The sequence below is a fragment of the Poecile atricapillus genome, chromosome 3 (genome assembly GCF_030490865.1).
Source record: "Poecile atricapillus isolate bPoeAtr1 chromosome 3, bPoeAtr1.hap1, whole genome shotgun sequence".
In the NCBI taxonomy this organism is placed as follows: Eukaryota; Metazoa; Chordata; class Aves; order Passeriformes; family Paridae; genus Poecile; species Poecile atricapillus.
This window is the reverse complement of record NC_081251.1, coordinates 105231559-105249218: the sequence shown is the minus strand read 5'-3', so window position 1 is coordinate 105249218 and position 17660 is coordinate 105231559. Positions and strand designations below refer to the sequence as shown.

The 17660-nt window shown below is 53.0% G+C and overlaps 1 protein-coding gene across 1 annotated transcript; it reads right to left on the bottom strand.

Moving 5' to 3' along the window:
* Window positions 1-147: 147 nt before the first annotated feature.
* On the bottom strand, window positions 148-17107 carry PYGB (glycogen phosphorylase B). The gene is made up of 20 exons (XM_058834671.1): window positions 16791-17107; window positions 14586-14687; window positions 12624-12702; window positions 11698-11801; window positions 10266-10397; window positions 8068-8179; window positions 7597-7679; window positions 6569-6712; window positions 6141-6233; window positions 5883-6029; window positions 5602-5765; window positions 5182-5296; window positions 4367-4468; window positions 4091-4238; window positions 3525-3583; window positions 2686-2827; window positions 2155-2362; window positions 1638-1772; window positions 1462-1528; window positions 148-1190 (listed from the first exon to the last, which is right to left on the bottom strand). Exons 1-20 carry the CDS (start codon window positions 17031-17033, stop codon window positions 1038-1040), a joined length of 2532 nt encoding a protein of 843 aa, XP_058690654.1. The 5' UTR covers window positions 17034-17107; the 3' UTR covers window positions 148-1037.
* Window positions 17108-17660: the final 553 nt, after the last annotated feature.

Sequence of the window (17660 nt, the reverse complement as noted above, 5' to 3'; positions counted from 1 at the left end):
CATGGTGGTGCCAACACCATGCCAGCTGCAAGGGACTACAAACCACAAAGCCACAGCTGGGGAAGGACAGCAATGAATCAGGCATTGTGGCCTGAACTTGTTTCAACCTGAACTCGGAGGCATGGAGTAGTCACAAGTCAAACCAGCAGGTGTTCAGGTTGTTTTAATGAGTTGGTGTCAAACAGGGCAGTACTGGTGCACTACACAGCACTATGGGTGTTAAACTGTGACCCCAGCACTGGGAGGGACATGTGGAGCAGTATGACTGATACAGAGGAGTGCCAGGGATGTGATCCACTGTTCACCCCTGGAGCAGCACACAGCTGTACCTGCAGAGCCAAGAGCCAGCAGGCTCAGCCACCCAGCTGGCAGTGGCAGGTACAGCCCTCCCTATGCAGACACGGAGGCTGAAATCCCTGGAGTAGCTTGGTTATTGGGCCTTTAGTTAGGAAAAAGGTGTGGTAGGAGGCTACAGTAAGCTCTGTGGCAAGGAAGTGGCTGATCTCAGGCTCTCTTGCTTGTGGCACAATGTTTGACATTGGTGCCTGCCCTGGGGCCAGCTGCTTTCACTGCCAGCCCCCCCTTCTTTAGGTGATACTGGGGCAGGGGATGGGCACGGATTGGCCTCTCCCAGCTTTGGGCCTGGCAGACCCCTGGAGAAGACATACTCTGTGTTGGTTAATCCTACTTGTGGGGCAGGGTCAAGGAGGCCAGGCCCTTGCACACAGCAGGGAGGGGAGGGTTTACTTGGAAAGCCCTTGTTAAGCACGGAGCACAGCCGTGGAAGACTTATCCATGGTCATCTCACTAAAAGCACTATGCAGCACATGCAGGCTAAGTAGGTGCAAACACAAGGTCCTTTCTCCTGTCCCCCAGCTCTTGTTCCTCATTCAGGGCTCCTCCGCAGAGCATCCTTCTACCCCTCTGAGGGAAAGGCCTTGGTTCTGTAGAGCTGAGCTCATCTGACTGGTGGTGAAATGCAGGTGAGGCCTCCTGCAATGGGAGCATATCCCTCCTTCCTTCCCTTGGTGCTTGCATCAGTTTCGGGGGAGGTTGGGTGGGGGGATTGCTGTGGCAGAAGGCTCCACCCCCCAGATCTCACGGGCATACTCCGTGATGGTTCTGTCACTGGAGAACTTGCCAGAGCACGCAATGTTCCTGATGACTTTCCTCGTCCATTCACGGGGATCCTGGGTAGAGGAGAGGCAATGTCAGTACCCGGTTGCTCACTCAGTTCCATCCTGGTTTGCAGCCTTGCAGGGCACTGGTTGGTTTAAAACACTACAGTGTGGGGCTGCTACAGCAGCCAAACCTGCCTCACCGTGCCCCAAGGCACACACGTGCTGCAGTATCCATAAGGGCTCCACTGGAGCACACTCATCCCAGTTACCCCCAGCTTTCCCACTGCACTGCCATGGACAAAGATCCCAGCCTTCCCACTCAGCAGTGGGCCTGTCTTACCATGAACAGCTGGTCCACTTGCCCTTGGCACTTAATGTAGGCCTCGTAGTCTGCAAACACCTTAAACCTGAAACCCAAAGCAGAGTCTGGCTGGGGTTTGCCTTCTGGGCAGGACAGACACCTTCCCATGAGCAGGCAGGGCTCCCTGCTGCACAGGGATGCTTCCCAGGACTCACCTGTCGTGGTACATGAGCATGTTCACAACATCCTTGAAGCAGCCAGGGTCTCGAGGAGAAAAGAAGCCACTGCTGATCTGGTCGATGGCCTGGCGCAGCTCGGGCAGGCTCTCGTAGTACTCCCGGGCGTTGTACCTGTGCCCAGCAGAGACAGGCTCTAGGCACTGCTGCTCTTCCTGGGGCCCTTGTGTCTGGGGCAGGCAGGGCAGGCAAGGATGTGGTACAGCTCCTGAGTGAGGGGCCCTGCTCCCAGGGCTGTGTCCATCAGAGCACCCTGCTCATGGCTCCAACCAGCAGCTGTGTCTGACTGATACCCTTTGTGCCATGTCCCACTCACAGCCACGGTGCTCTGGGTGAGCCGAATCCTTGCAGCCCAAGGCAAAGACTGCCTCTAGCCCCTTGCTTTTTCCTGCTCCAGAGCTGCCCAGAGAGGAAGGTTCCCCTCCCAGAGAATGTGGCTCTCCCCACCAGAGCTGAGCTCTGCATCCCCATCTGACAAGCCCTGGTGTGCACCAACCCTTTCCGATCCAGGGCCTCCACATCCTCCACTCGCATGCCAAATATGAAGAGATTTTCTTCGCCTGCCTCTTCAGCCATCTCCACATTGGCCCCGTCCATGGTACCAATGGTGAGGGCTCCATTCACCATGAACTTCATGTTGCCAGTACCTGAGGCCTCCGTGCCAGCTGTGGAGATCTGCTGGGAGAGATCCGCTGCTGGGATCACTGCCAGGTGCAAGAGAGGTAGGAGTTAATCCTTGGCACATTGCAGCTCCCCACAACCAGGACTGGCATTTGCCAATGGCCCTTCTGACCTTGCCCTCAGCCCAAACAGCACATCTCTGGAGCCAGGCTCAGCTTTGCCATGACCCCATGCACCTGATGCCAGACCTGCATGAAGCTGGCTTCCTGCCCTGTGTGGAGCCTTCAGGCTCTTGCTAGGGGACAGGCAGGTGTCCTGCTACATCAGCCTCTCAGGCCAGCCCGTTCCTGGGCTTGGCTAGCACATGCCCAACTTCTGACACATGCTTACAAAAGACCAGACATACCCTTCTCAGCCAGGGATACCCGGTAGTTCTCCAGGAAGATGACCTTGAGCTTGTCCCCCACATAGGGGTCGTTGTTGATGACCTCACCAATGGATGTGATGAGTTTGATGATCATCTTGGCCATGTGGTAGCCAGGGGCCGCCTGAAGAAGAGCAGCCCAGAAATGGGGAAAGCTTTTAAGGAAGGGAGAGCATGAGAGATGCCAGTGTGGGGTCCTCACTGCAGGGAGTCTGAGCCTCACCTCTACTGTTCACATGGAATCACAGCATGGTTTGGGTTGGAAAGGACCTTTATAAGACATGTAGTCCAACCCCCCTGCAATAAGCAGGCACATCAACTAGACCAGGTTGTTGAGAGCTCCATTCAACCTATCTTGAATGTTTCCAGAGATGGAGCATGTATCACCTTGGGGCAACCTGTTCCAGTGGGTCACCACACTGACAGAAAAAAATTCCCACCTTAGATCTAATCTAAATTAACCCTCCTTCAATTTAAAACCCCTATCCCTAGTCCTATCACAACAGATCCTGCTAAAACATTTGTCCCCATCTTTCTTAAAAGGCCCACTTCAAGTACTGAAAGACTACAATAAAGTCTCCCCAGACCCTGAACAATCCTAATTCTCCCAGCCATGAATTAGGAAAAACACCCTATTGGCAGGAAAGGTGCTGAGCCATGGGGTAATAGTGATGGAGCCTTGCTCAGTCCAGTTAGTCCATGGAGCTGTTTCCTACTGCTGACTAATCTACAGCAGGCCCAGCAAAGCCATGGAAAGGGGACAGGACCTTCCCCACCCACCCCTTGAGCCACACATGCACCAAGTCTGGAATGCAGGTTACCTTTCCTCCAATCATAATGGTCCTGGGCACAAAGGATTTGGATGGATTACATCTGATGCCTGTAAGAGCAGGGATCTTTCTTCAAAATTTTTTCAAATTTGAAAGGTCAAATTTGATCTTTAAAAAAAAAATAATTAAAATCTTCAGAACTGAAGATAAACTGGGCAGAGTTTACTGCCTGGATCAGAGATGGGCTGGGATCTCAACCCACATCACAAGGACCCATCATCCTTGCAGGACCCTGAAGCCCAATGAGACATGGTGAGCAAAAAATGGCAACAGAATCCTTGCAGATTCAGATCCTTAGAGAACTACTCAAGCCAGAACAGTGCAGAGCTCCAATGACTTGCCTCCCTTTGGGAATGTGCAGGGGCTCCAAATATACAGTGGGAAATGGGGTCTTAACTTGCACCAGGTCGGTCTTGACACCTGCAGAACAGGTGTGGAGGTTACCTGGCCTGGAGATTTGGGCTGTGAGCTTTTCCCCAGAGCTCTGTATCACCCTCCAGACACTCTGTCTTCCCTCCTGGAGAGAAGTCCTGGCAGTGAGAGGCTGGGGGACTTACGGTTGTAGAGGGTGATGGCGTGCAGGCAGTTCAGCAGTTGCCGCTTATACTCATGGATTCGCTTCACCTGGACATCAAACATGGACATAGGGTTGATCTTCACCTTGTACTGCTCCTCCAAGTAGGTTGCAAACTTTAGCTTGTTCTCCTGGCAGAAGAATACAGGCATGAGTTCTCAGGACTTGCATCAGAAGTGAGCATTCGCTGCTGGGATGTTCCTGGCAGCATGGTGCTATGTTAGCCCTCTTCCCCTGGGCCACCTCCAGTGCATGTTACCTGCTTGACTTTTGCCACGTCCCTGATAAAAGTCTCATTATCAATGAATTCCAGTAGCTTCTTCAGCTGGCTCAGATCTGTGATAAAGCTTTCACCAATTTTCTAAAACAACAAACCAGGAATGTCATGAGACACTTCACCCAGTCCACAACTGCCCTTCCCCAGCAGAGGTGCCACTGTCCCACTGGGAACTGGAATAGGCAGTGTGGCCAGGAAAAGGGCTACAGTTTCTCATGGTGAGGTTACTTCTCTGTGTCACAAAGAAGCCAAATGGAAACAGGGCACTAGTAAAAATTTGGACAAGTCCCCCTTTCTCAAGGAGTTTTAGCAGAAAGAGGGAGGGTGTGTGCACATATGCCACGGCTTCTTGCCAGCTGGAGAAACTGATGGGCAGGACATGAAGATGCATTTAATTGCAGGATGATATTCAGCCGTGGCATGTTGCAGTGTGATGTAAAAACCTGTCCTAAAGGGCCTGGGAAACAGAAGGGACAGAACTGGGGCTGGGCCTCCACAGGAGCTCCTTTGTGCTTATGAAGCTGCACACTTGTGCAGACACCCTGTGATTGGTTGTCCCTGTGTGCAGTCCCCACGAGGGCAGGGACCAGATGCAGATTTCTGCAGGTTTTTTTGGCCAACTCTTCCCCATCACCTTTAGAGCCCAGCCAATCTCACACCTTACATGTACCTCAGCATGGTCCTCCCGGCTGTCCCCACAGAGCTGCCACGTGTCAGCCTCAGGGCTGACCAGACCACAGGAAGAGGTGACCAAAGGGATCATGCTCAGCCCCTCACCTCACATGCTCACCACTCACCTCAGCAATAATGTCAGCCAGTCCTGGGTTGCACAGCAGGAGCCAGCGCCTCGGCGTGATGCCATTGGTCTTGTTCTGAAACTTTTCTGGCTCCAGATCATAGAAATCCTTGAACCTGAAACACCATAGAGCTCTGAGCCACACACCACCACCCAGAGGTACAGCTGGACCCCCCACAGTGTGTGCTCCTGACTCAGGATTGACTCTGTCACTCTCCCTGTAACAGCTGTGAACTCTTTGCTGCCTCTCACCCCCTCCCTCAGCAGTACTGCCAAGAGTTTCACCAGCTCCAAAGGGAGAGAGTCTCCCCAGCAAGGCAACCAAAGCAGACCTGGACACCCAGCTGCCCCAGCTGCTCCTTCCCAGCTGGCAGGCAAAGCCCAGTGGGCAGAGAGGGTGCCTGGCTATGTCCCAGCTCACACTGAGTTCTTCACGATGTCGGAGTGGATGCGGGCCACGCCATTGACGGCGTGGGAGCCAATGACGCAGAGATGAGCCATGTTGATCCGCTTGCAGTCTCCCTCCTCGATCACCGACATCCTCCGCAGACGGTCGATGTCCCCTGGGTACAGAGCTGCCACACGCTGCAGGCAGGGAGAGGGACATGAGTGACACAGCCACAGGACCTAGGAGCATTCCCATCCTAAAGGTGGTCACATCAAGATCCCCAGGGTTCCCACAGCCTGGGACCAGTCCCTTACATCGAGGTGCATTTGGTTAAGGGCATAAATGATCTCCAGGTGGCGTGGCAGCAGCTTCTCAAACATGGAGACCGGCCAGCGCTCCAGGGCTTCAGGCAGCACGGTGTGGTTGGTGTAGGCACAGGTCCTTTTTGTGATCTCCCAGGCCTGCATTACAAACAGCAGGTTAATGCACATGCACCCAGGCCAGGAGGGAAAAGGAAATCCCACAGGTCCTTCCCCTGCAAGGTTCAGCATGGTCCTCCCAACTCTGCTCACCTTGTCCCAGTCCACTTTCTCCACATCCACCAGGATCCGCATGAGCTCTGGTATGGACAGGGCAGGGTGGGTGTCATTTAGCTGAATAGCCACCTGCAACACAGACTTGCTAGTCTCAGTTCTGGCAGTGACAGGGCTGTGACAGTGCCCTGCACGCTCAGAGGTTGGGGTAAGGGTCAGCCCCAAAGCTCTTCTCATGACTCACAACCCAGAAACAGACAGACCTCTCATCAATGGAGCTATTCAAACTTTTCAAGTTTTGCTCCAAATTACAATTTTTTCCCTGGGAAAATAGGCCTGGAGATCATCTCTTTTACAACCCAAACTGACAGGGTGTTTGTATAAATGCCCCCATTTAGTCCTGAGCATTCTGCTCTCCCTCATGACAGGCAGGTCTGGCTGAAATTTCCCCGGTGCTAGAAACTCACCTTGTCTGGGAAGGTTTCAAAGCATGTTCTCACAGGGTCTCGGCAGCCGAATTTGGAGGACTTGAAGCGGCGGATGATGTCCTGGAGGGTGGCAGCCACCACAAAGTACTCCTGCTTCAGCCGCAGCTCCTTGCCTTCAAAGAACTACGAGTGGGGACACCACATCCATCAGAGCTGCAGCTGCCATCCCCACCTGGCAGCCAAAGCCCTGGAGATGCTCCTCTGCACTCCAAGGGGCTTCCCAACCCTTCAGATATTTGGCTCCTCACCAGGGCAAATGTGGATGTTTCTCATATGTCTCTGGTGTGGACAACAGCTGCAGGGACTCACAAGGGGCTTGGCATCCCAAACAGCTGCTTCCAGAGAGAGCAACAGAGCCTGCCCCATCCATGCTCCTCCTACAGAGCCAGCACAGCTCCCTCCCTTGCAGCAAAATCCTTTTCAGGGTTTTTGGACAAAGGATTTTGGGCTTTCTGCAATAGCCAGAAGTGCCTCTGGACATACCAGCTGCCTCCTACACACTGTGCTTTCTGCTGGTCTGTTTTAAAACACCTGCAGGTTTGATAGGGTGTGGGGTAAAGTGCAGGATATTTGCTTCTCCAGCAGTGATGCCAATCCATGACTAGATATGAGGGCTCTTCCCTTTTGGACCCAGAGCCCAGTGAGTGCTTGGCCTGGGACAGCCCTTGCAGTGAGAAATCCCTTGAATTAGGGATGGAGATGAGTCCCCACCGTGTAAACTGGCAACTGCCTTGAAGCTGAAGGAGTAATGTCTTCCCCTCCTCAGCATGGAACAGAGCAGCTACATCATATAGGCCAGACTCTTAGCTGCCAATCAGTCAGGAAAGACCCTCTGAAGCCAGCAGAGCCACACCTGTTCACTGGGAATTATAGGGATAATCTACTGTATTAAAGCAGAGCAACAAGCATCAGATGGCCATGACCTTCCAGAGTTTGCAAACAAGGAGATACAACTGCAGGAAGGATAATTCTGAGCAACAGGGAAGAAAGGCAAGCAAGTCACTCACGTTATCATTTGGGTATAGAACTCTGGATATGTTTTCTGCCAGGTTTCTGTCCAACACTGCCTCGATGTAGTCACCCATATTGACTGCAGGGAGAGAAATACACACAGCACTGCAGCAGCTGAAGAGATTCAGTCAGGTCCCTGACACCATACTTTTCCCTCTTCTCTTGCAGAGAGATTTTGTAACAGGAATATTCAGGCCCGTGTTCATGGAACAGAATGGGAATGTACATGTATGAAAGGTACTAGAGTGGCAAAAGGAGATGGGTGGGTGTCCTGGTGTATGAGGGCTCTGGAAGCAGTTGGGGAGTAGTGTGATCCATGGATTCGCACACAGTGCTGTGTTTTGGAGATAGCTATGAGATAAATACAAAGCAGGCCAGATGTGAAGTGCTGTGCCAGGTGCCATGAACAAAGGGACAACAGTGTCCCAGCCTGGCCAGAGGAGAGGCAGCGGAAGGACAGCACTTACACTCCTGGAGGTTGAAGTCATTTGGTGCCTTGGCAGACCAGAGTCTCATGGTGTTCACAGTGTTGTTCTTGTATCCAGGCACTGGGGTGTCGTAAGGCATGGCAAGGACAACCTGGAAAGGACAATATTCCCCCCTGGTCACAGCACAGCTCAGAGAATGTGGGACAGTGGCTGAAACCTCTGCAGGAAGAATCCAGAGGATAAAGACAAGTCCTGGCTGTGGAAGGACTCTCACCTCACTAAAATACACCTGCTGAGCCTCACCGATTTCCCTGCTATCATAGGCACTTCCACCACCTACTGGGAAAGCATTCATAGGGAACCAGAGCTCTGGAGCTTTACTGACCAACTGGAGTTACAACCCCACCAAACAAATTCAAGAGGGAGTTGCAAGAAACCTGCTGACCCTCCTATACCAACTGGGGTTGCTCTCAGAGCAGTGAAAGCACCCTCAGCTGCCCACCGTGATTCTGTCTGGGGTGTGCTGGGGTAGAGCCAGGGCAGCTTGGACTTTTGTGTTTCCATCTGTGATTAACTCCACAGCCTGAATCCTGCCCATTAGCCTTCTGCAACCTGCCAGGACCAAACCCTACAACTGCAGCACCATTTCCAGAGCCATCCACCCAATATTCAGGGTTTGTTGAACCTGCCTGGATAACTCTACTGAGATCTCCAGCACCTGAACTGAACATGAGTGTGAAACTCTCTGTGCAGTTTGCAGATGATGCTTAGGCCTCAGGAGGCTGCACACATGGCTACGGTGAGTAACCCTGGAGCTCCCAGCTCACACAGCAGGGAAAACCTGGGCAGATCAGCATGTTGGTCCTTAACAGCCCCTTTGTGCTGGCATCAGCAACACCTACCCTCTGGGGAGAATGAGCAAGAGCTCAGCTTTCCAAGCTGTTGTTACCAGTTCCGAACATGGAAGCAGGCAGGGAGCCTGCCCAGGGACCGGGGCACACATCACATGAACTCAGCCGTGCTATATTTGGAGACTGCATCTTTGGCTTTTTCCAGCCTTTCCAACTTGTTGCCTAAGCAGTCCTATGTGAAAACTCACGTCCTTGTAGGAAGCAGTGTTTGGGATCCCTGAAACCCCAGACTACCAGCAGGATCAGAAGAAAGGCATGCTGAAATGCAATGGTACTTGGTGCTCAAATGGATGCCTGCTGCACCTGGGGGCCAGAGACCTCTGACACAGCTCCTCCAAAATGTTCCCTGTGCCGGGGCTGTGGTGTTGAACCCCTGCACTGTCATCTGGCAATGGCCTAGGTCACTGCACGGCCTCTGACAACCAGAAATAAAATGGTTTATTTCTCCTCTGAACAGGCCCAGGTGACTCTGTAACAGCTTCAGCTCTTGGAGCTGAAGAGAATGGCTGGGGTCTGTGACTGTGAGCTCCTCGGATTAACTGAGCTGGTCCATCAGGCTGAGAGACCACTGAACATTATGGGAACAAGGTTAGGTCATCTCCCTGAATCACAGAGAAACTGACTGTCCTTCCTTCCTCTACCCTGAGCAGTGCTTACAGAGGAGAGGCTGAAGCATCTTCAATCCTTTTAATAACCCTGTGCCACTGTCAGCAGCAAGATGGGAATGCACCTATGATGCAGTAGCCTGAACAAGCACGAGCTCCTGAAGTACAGCATTACCTCCTCAACTGTGGGAGAGGCTGAAAGGGTGTTTGTGCTCCATGATGCCACAAAACAAGGCCTCCAGGCAGACTGGAAACTGGAATCCATGTCTCCAGCCTTCCCTGACAGCACTCTGCCCATTGAGCTGCTCTGGGAAAGAGGAACTTGCTCTCATAACAAGAATTAAACACCCACAGGATTGCTCCATGCCCCTGCATAGCAGCAGCATCAGAACCACCTGAAAATCTACAGGGTGTGAGTGAGCAATGGCCAGGAGCAACGTGGAAGGAGCCTACAATTCTCCTCTAACAAAAGTCCATGGAAGACTGGGGCTTTGCCCTGGAGATCAATAGATCCCTCTTTCTTCTCAAATCCTGCTGCAACAATTCAACAGAAGCTTTTATCTCCTCAAACCTCATAGGCTACGAAGTCACCTTTGTAACTGCAAGGGTAGCAGATGCAGTTTGGCCAGTCTGGGGGAGAAGCAAAGCCTGAAGACCTCAGGCAGCCCAGGGTTACCCTGCCTGGCCTTTTCCAGCCCAGCAGGGAGACAGATGGTGGTACCTGGGTGTCGATCCACTTCACCCCCTCGGGAGTGTGCTCCACACGGCCGTAGAAGTGCACTGGGAGCATGTACTCGGGACGAGCCTTCTCCCAGGGATTGCCGTAGCGCAGCCAATCATCCGCCTCCTCCACCTGCAAGAGGCACATGGGCTTCAAGGAGTGGCTCGTGGCTCCAAGTGAAGGCTGAACAAGGCTCTTTGAAGGGAGATCGATCTGAAAGCAAAGCTCCAGCAAGCTGGCTTTAAAAATGGATATGCAGAGGCCTCTAGAGGATAGCTGGGCTTTCCAAAACTTGGATGACTGCATCCCAGCTGGCATAAATAAATCAGCCTCTACAAACCTTTGTTAAGGTTTAAACCACCCAAACTGCACAGACCACTGCACTTGGTCTGTCTCCAGTCCTTTACATCCAGTTTGACTGTGGATTGTGGAGTATGTGGGATGTGGCACCCAGTGTCACTGTTCCTGGCCACAAGCCACACCCAGTAAGCCAGGTCTTGTTAACTGCTCTGCCCTCTGCCAGGGAGGGTTTCTCCTCTCAGCTCACAACTGTGGCAATGAGAGCAAAGTGAATCCATCAGAGCCACCCAGGCTAGTGTTATCCAGAGATGCTTTCTGCCTCCATGAATTTCTCTGCTGTGGGGGGGAGGGACTTAAAGGAAGGAAGGGGGAGATAGTGGGACAAGGAGGGGCAAGGCAGGGAGGAGTGCCACAGCCCAGCATGCCACCACCTCTGTTCTTTTTTAAGAAACATGAAGTCAAACGCAGGGAAAAATTTCCCCTCCCTGTTTTCACCATTTATGGGGCCTAGCATTGCAGCTCCTTTGTGGAGAAGCAGGAAAAAACAACCTTTAAACCTCTCATCGTCCCTGAGTTGCAGAGTGGTGTTTTAAGGAGAAAAAGATACTTTATACTCTGAAGCAAGGTAAGTCTCCTAATGAAAACCATTTCCAGGCACACAGTAAGAAAAACTGCTAGCTGGGGCAGTTTTTTAGCCTATTTTCACTGAAAAATAGTATGGTCACTAATGCTACAGGAAAATTGCTGTTTAAGTCCTGTCTGCCATTGACCAGGGAAACCACAGGAGCAGCAATCACCCCAGGCACTTTCCCACGTTCCATCATGATCAAACACATCCTCTGCCAGACACCTTCCTGAGGTATTTAGGCACATCTCCATCCTTAGTCTGACTGCTTTGCTGACTCACTGCCAAGCTGGATGAGACTTTGGGGCTGTTGCAGCTGCACTGTGGAGACGCAGGCAGGCAGACCTCAGGTGTCAGCCATGTCCTGTGGCTCAACTCTCGCATCATCTTGTTGAGTGACGGACTCAAATGCCCAGTTTAGGAGTAGCTCAAGGCACTGCAGTGCCTTTTACATCCAGGCCTTGCCCATTGCATGAAACAGAGGAAGAAACTGAGTTTCCCAAGTACCTGCCATCCATCGACAATCTTCTGGTTGAAGATCCCAAACTCATAGCGGATGCCATAACCATAAGCTGCCAGCCCCAGTGTGGCCATGGAGTCCAGGAAACAGGCTGTAAGGGTCAAGGAAACAGGCTGTAGGAGCAGAGCGTGGGCACTCTGCAAGGAACCTCACTCCTTCCTTGCTGCACATGCTACAGCATGCTGTGCATGGAGATGAGGAGCTGCCACAACAGTGCTGCTGGAAATGTTTATTACTCAGAGGAAACTCATGTGCAGAAGGGAGACAAGGAGACAGTCTGCAGCAGGACTCTATGCATGTCCTGCTGAGCAACCACAAACCCCCAAAAATTGTTGGTGACAAGGACAGGTCACCAAAACCCCAAATCCAGCTTTGCTGCAGTGAGAGCTCTTCTAAACTGGCCTTGCTCTAAGCCTTGTCTGCCCAGTGAAGCACAGCTTCTGACCCTGACCTGCTCCACCAGCAGCTACTTAACTATTATTGCTTTCAAAGGAAACCCTTCCAGCCCTCAATCCTGGTATTTCTGGTAAAGATCAGCCCCAGCCTTTATGCTGTGCCGGGGAGCTCTCATCTCCAGCTGTCCCACAGGACAGGCAGACTAAAATAGCAGCCAACAATCTGCCTGTGTGAGAGCTGTTGAGTGCCTCTGAGAAGTGAGAGATTTCACTGGGAGGTGAGGAGAAAGGCTCCAGACAGCCTCTTCCAGCCGCAGCCCTGCCTGCTGCACTGAGGAACACACACCTACAGCTCTCACTGGGGAGGGGATGTTTCTGGCCAACCAGGAGCAGGCAGGAAGGTCCTACACTGCTGAAGGCCTGTGGGGCAGATGCCAGTGGTGTGGGTGTGACAGCCACACCACCCTCAGTCCCCATGCACTCTGCATGAGAAGGGAACTTTCCTCCCCCTGTATTACCTGCCAGGCGGCCCAGGCCTCCATTTCCCAGTCCAGCATCTTCTTCAATTTCTTCCAGCTCCTCCAAGTCCAAACCCAGCTATTGGGGAAGAACCACAGCAGAACATGTCACCAAACAAACCCCATGTCCTGAGCTGCTCTCCAAGGAGGACAAACACATCCCAAAACCACCCACACTGGGGGAAGTTAAATCCACAAGGTCTCTGCATCCCTCCCCACAAAGCATCTCACCAGCCCCTAGTCCTTGGACAGCCCAACTGATTGGAAAACGGTTTAGCCCATCACCAGATCTCACTTTCCCATAAAGAAGGTTTCCTTAGAGACTTCAGACAAAACACTCATGCCCTGGCATCCCCCCAGGTCAGGATGCCTTTGACCAAACTTGACACTGGAGACAGCATGGGAGGAATGGTCAAGTCAGTGTGCAAGGAACCCCTGAGTCCTGCCTGGGAAGGGGAGGTCATCCCTCTGCCCATGCCCATCGGGTCCTTGAGGAAGGGCACAGCCAGGCTGGCAGCAGTGACTGCAGCATTCACCATCCCTCTCTGTGCTTCCCACATCCTGCCCAGCCTGCCACTGAGCTCCTTGGCTGCAGTCCGTGGCTGGAAGTGGTTGCCTGCATCTCTTGAGCCATTAATTCTATGGCCTGGGGGCCCCTGCCAAATGAAGGCTAAGGCTGCCAGCAGCAAGGACTCTCCAAGAGTCCAGAGGTGCAGACTCTCAGGGGGCAGCAGTAGCATGCCCTGGTGCCAGGGGGGAACAGCAGAACAGTCAAACCAATACCACAGCTGCTCCCCAAACTGTTTTCCCAGCACTTCAGTGGTCTGCAGCCACAGGTGGGAAAGCCTCATGCACAGAGTGATGGGGACACAAAAACTGAGACAAATTCTCTCAATGACAAAGCCATGCTGGATACAACACCTCCAAAGCAACCTGGCCACTGGCCATGATGAGCTCCACATGCTGGAGGCTACAGCAAGGAAAGCCTTGGCATGTCGGGCCAAATCTGCACTTGGAAAGAGTCTTGCAAAGGAACTTGGAGGATGCCCCCTGAAAAAAAATCAGCCTGCCCTCTGAGGCACAATACCTCAGAGAGGAAACAGGTGCCTCCCTGGAAATCCCTTCCAATCTCTTGGCAAGGAAAGTGCTTGCCAGGATGTTTCCTGGCAAGTTGTTACAGCAACTGCAGTACCTCATTTAGAGAGACAGTGAAGTGCCCAACCTCTGCTAGTAAGCGTAACATGGATCAATCTGGTGGGGCAGAGGGAGAGGAGAGGGGAAGCTGGGAGAAATAAAGCATTTGTGTGAGAAAGCTGAAAACCTCACATTCTGTCAAAAGAGGTCACTGTGCTGTTGCAGAGGTGTCTGTAAATAACCATATAAGTAAGTAACAGTGGCCTCACATTAGTGATTGCCTTGGAGATAATCAGCAGTGTTTTTCTCCCCATCATCTGAGGACATTTTATTTCAAGCAAATTATTTCCCCTCCTTTCTCCCTTCCCACCAATTAACTTCTATCTGGCAGCGCTGCTGCTGTGCCTTGTGTACCTCAATGTATGAACTGTAATTTGGTGTTTTGCTGCTCTGGTCCCAGTCTCTCCCATTACACTACATCTCCTGTGATAAAACATCACCTCTCCTACTAATGGAAAGCTCTTTGCAGCCTGTGACTCTCACGTCATTTAGGATACTGGGCGTTGTTTTCAGTATACACTTCTGGGTTCTCCCATTCGCTACAGGAAAATGGTGGTTTGGAAAAAATGTACTCCAACTCCAAGGAACCGCAATGTCCCCCCAGGGTCTTCTATAGGGAATTAAAAACACTAAGAAAGAGCCAAGCTTCATTTTGTATAGTCCAAATAACACAACCTTCTCAGATGAAGCCCTGAGAAATAAAGATACTCAGCCATCTGTGCGGAAAAGTTTAGCCTCAGGGGGACCCTGGTACCCCCAAGACTTTACCTGGTAAATGGCTTCGTCACAAGCATTCTGCAGGCCCAGGTTCACCATGGTGTTCTGCAGAGTGCGACCCATGTAGAACTCCAGGGACAGGTAGTAAATGCGCTGGGGAGGCAAAGCGAGACTCTTACACACAGCACAGCACTTTGCTTTCACCAAAGCTGCTTAAAATCAATAGCAGACCCAAGCATTTTCCAGAGGAGGGATGTCTTCCCAGACTGGCTTTTGGCGCCTGCTCCTGAACACCACGCACCAGAGCTGTTTGTCAGAAGAATTTCATGCGGGATGCCGGCCAAGTCTCCACCACACATCTCCCCGCCAACAGCCTTCTATAGAAAAATCTCGCTGCCTGTTAAGTGTTTCCCTAATTAACTCAGGGCAAGTATTATCTAGGATGCTGAATGACATATTTATACACTGTCAGGCTCAGCTGAGGTGATGTTTACGCTGGGCTTTTAAAGTTTTCCCATGCTAGGCTGAAGCTGATCCAGTCTCCCAAAGGCCAGAGCAAGCCCCCTGCCCCATGCAGGCCGGCTGGGCTGAGGGCCAGCACCTTCCTGGAAGTAATTTTCCAGCACTCCCATCTGATGGGTCCTCCTGCTCACCCCACACCGAGTTTCACTCCAGTTTCACCCTGTTGAACAAGTAAATTGTCCCATGGGTGGCAGGGTTCCTGGCACAACTGTGCAGTGACCTTCCAAGTTTGAGAGGAGCTCTGTCTGTGCCACAAATACTAACGAAAGCCTGTTTGTGGGATGAGGAGCAGGCTGTGCAAACTTTTGCCCTCAATCAGATTCATCACGGTGGGTATTTTTATAAATAATCTGGAATTCTTAACAGAACAATAGCCTGACTTCAAAATTATGCTTTCCTTTGAATCTATTTCCACTGTAGTGTGGATCTTTCCCTGCTAAGCAGCAGGATTACCCACTCTGCCACCTTTGCTGGGAGTCTGAAAGTCAGTCTGCTCCCTGGGGCTCATCAGAAAGACTGAAATCATCGCACACAAATGTTCTGCTCCTTTCAGTCTCCCAGAGGGGCATATTTCTAGTGAAAATCTAAGTGCAGAGGACAGGAAGAAGACTCACTCCAGGCCCCTCTGAGCCTTTCTGGCATCTGTGCAATCCCTTCTGTTGGTGCTGCAATAGAGATCAGGGTACATTTGTGTGAGTTAGGATAAAAGGGAGAGTCCCAAGCCCCCGGGTAACTCCCAGTGCACGTGCAGCCATTCTGTTGTGAAAGTGCACTTTGTTTCTTGTGTCAAGGCAATATTCATAATCTTGGGAAAAGAGCTGACTCAGGGAGGTGGCTGCCTGCCTGCACCCGGGAAAGGTACGTGCCTTTCTCAGTACACACCTGCTCTCTGTGGCTCTCCAGTCAAGCACTGGATTGGGTCTTAATTCTAAAGGATTAAGTCTGAATTACATCTTGCTGCTCCCAACACCTCAAGCATCACTGTCCTGACTTTGCAAGCGGGGAGGAACCCTGGGCTTTGGTGGCCTGGGAGAGCTTGTCTGGTTTTCACAAGGCAAGAAACTCCTCTCCAGCCTCAAAGCTGAGCTGCCTGCAGGTTCTGCAGGAGTGAAGTCAGGACACAACTGTGCTGAGCCATGGAGGTGGACGATGCCCACAGGGGACACCACCGCAGCAGTGTGAGTGCAGGACATGACTGTGGTGGAGCATGCAGAGGAGCTGGCAGCAGCAAAGACCTGCTCAGAGTGGGACCACAGGGGACATGGCTGTGACAAGGTACAGGGGAACAGTTATCAGGGTGTCTGAGGTGGGGCAATGCTGCAGTAAGGTTCAGTGGAACAGGACTGCAAGGAGTTTGTGGGGACACAGTCAAGGCAAAGTGCACAAGGGACATGGCTATGGTGATGTCAGTGGGGACACAGGCATGGCAAGATGTGTGTGAGGGACACAGCCACGCCGAGGTGTGTACAAGGGACACGGGCATGGTAATGCCCCTGGGGACACAGCAACAGCGGAGTGCGTGTGAGGGATACAGGTGTCATGATGCCCGCAGGGAAGAAATCACGGTGCGATGCATGAGGGGCACTGCCGTGGCAAGGGGCCCCACAGCCAGGTGCATGCAAGGGACGAGGCCCATGGGTCGCACCCACAGGGACACCTGCCAGGTAGACACGGAGACACCCTTGGTGAAGGCACGGCCGCCCAGCCCCAGCCCCTCGTCCCGCCGGGGCTCACCTTGGGGTCCCGCTCGTAGTAGTGCTGCTGGGTGCGGATCCAGCGGCCCACCAGGTGGTCGCGCACGGTGTGGGCCAGCGCGAAGTAGTAGTCGCGGGGGGTGGCGACGTTGCGGTCCTTGACGAGGGTGAAGTGGAGGTGGCGATTGAAGCTCTTGCGCACCTCGGCCACGTCCCCCAGCCCCGCGATGCCCCGCACGCTGATCTGCTTCCGACGGTCCCCATCGCTCAGCGGCGCCGCCATCCCGCCGCCGCCGCCGCCTCCGCCGCAGCCGGGGCCGGGCCGGGCCGGGGCCGCCGCGCCTGCGCCTCCTCCGCCCGCCACGAGGCGGGGCCGGCGCCGCTGCCGGGGCGGGCCGAGGGGAACGGGAGGGCGACTGGAGACTGCCGTGGTGTAGGGGGCTGGTATGGCACCGGAGGACTCGGATGGCAGAGTGACTGATGGCACGAGGGGTCAGGGATGGCATCAGGGCAGTGGTTTCTCATCGCACTCCCCGTGCGGGCTCTGGCGCTAAAAGCCACCCCATCACCACGTTCTGATTTTAAATTGGGGGTTTATTGTCGGCACAGTGAGGTTCAAATGCCCCCGATACACAGAGCCAGCAGCCGTGCACACAGCAGGCCGCCGTGTCATGTACTGCTGCCCTGAGCCCGAGTCAGGGTGCTCGGGCAAGCTGGGCTCTTCTGCACCCCCAAAATACCACTTGGGTCTTCTCTATACATTCATCAAATACATCACAAATCCACAGTTAGGGTACAAATAGCACAGCATATCCTCTCCAGCCCCTGTGATTGCTCCCTGCCCACGTACCAGGCACCAGTGGAGCACCTCAGCGACCCTCCCCTGGCTCACTGCAACCACAATACATTC

What these genes read in the sequence shown, in the direction of transcription:
- PYGB (XM_058834671.1), bottom strand. Translation starts at nt 17,033, where the DNA reads ATGGCGGCGCCGCTGAGCGATGGGGACCGTCGGAAGCAGATCAGCGTG. An exon ending in TGAAGTGGATCGACACCCAG is followed by an intron (nt 8,180 to 10,265) that starts GTACCACCATCT and finishes TGTCCTTTCCAG; the next exon opens with GTTGTCCTTGCCATGCCTTA. An exon ending in GAGGCCCTGGATCGGAAAGG is followed by an intron (nt 1,773 to 2,154) that starts GTTGGTGCACAC and finishes TGCTGGGCACAG; the next exon opens with GTACAACGCCCGGGAGTACT.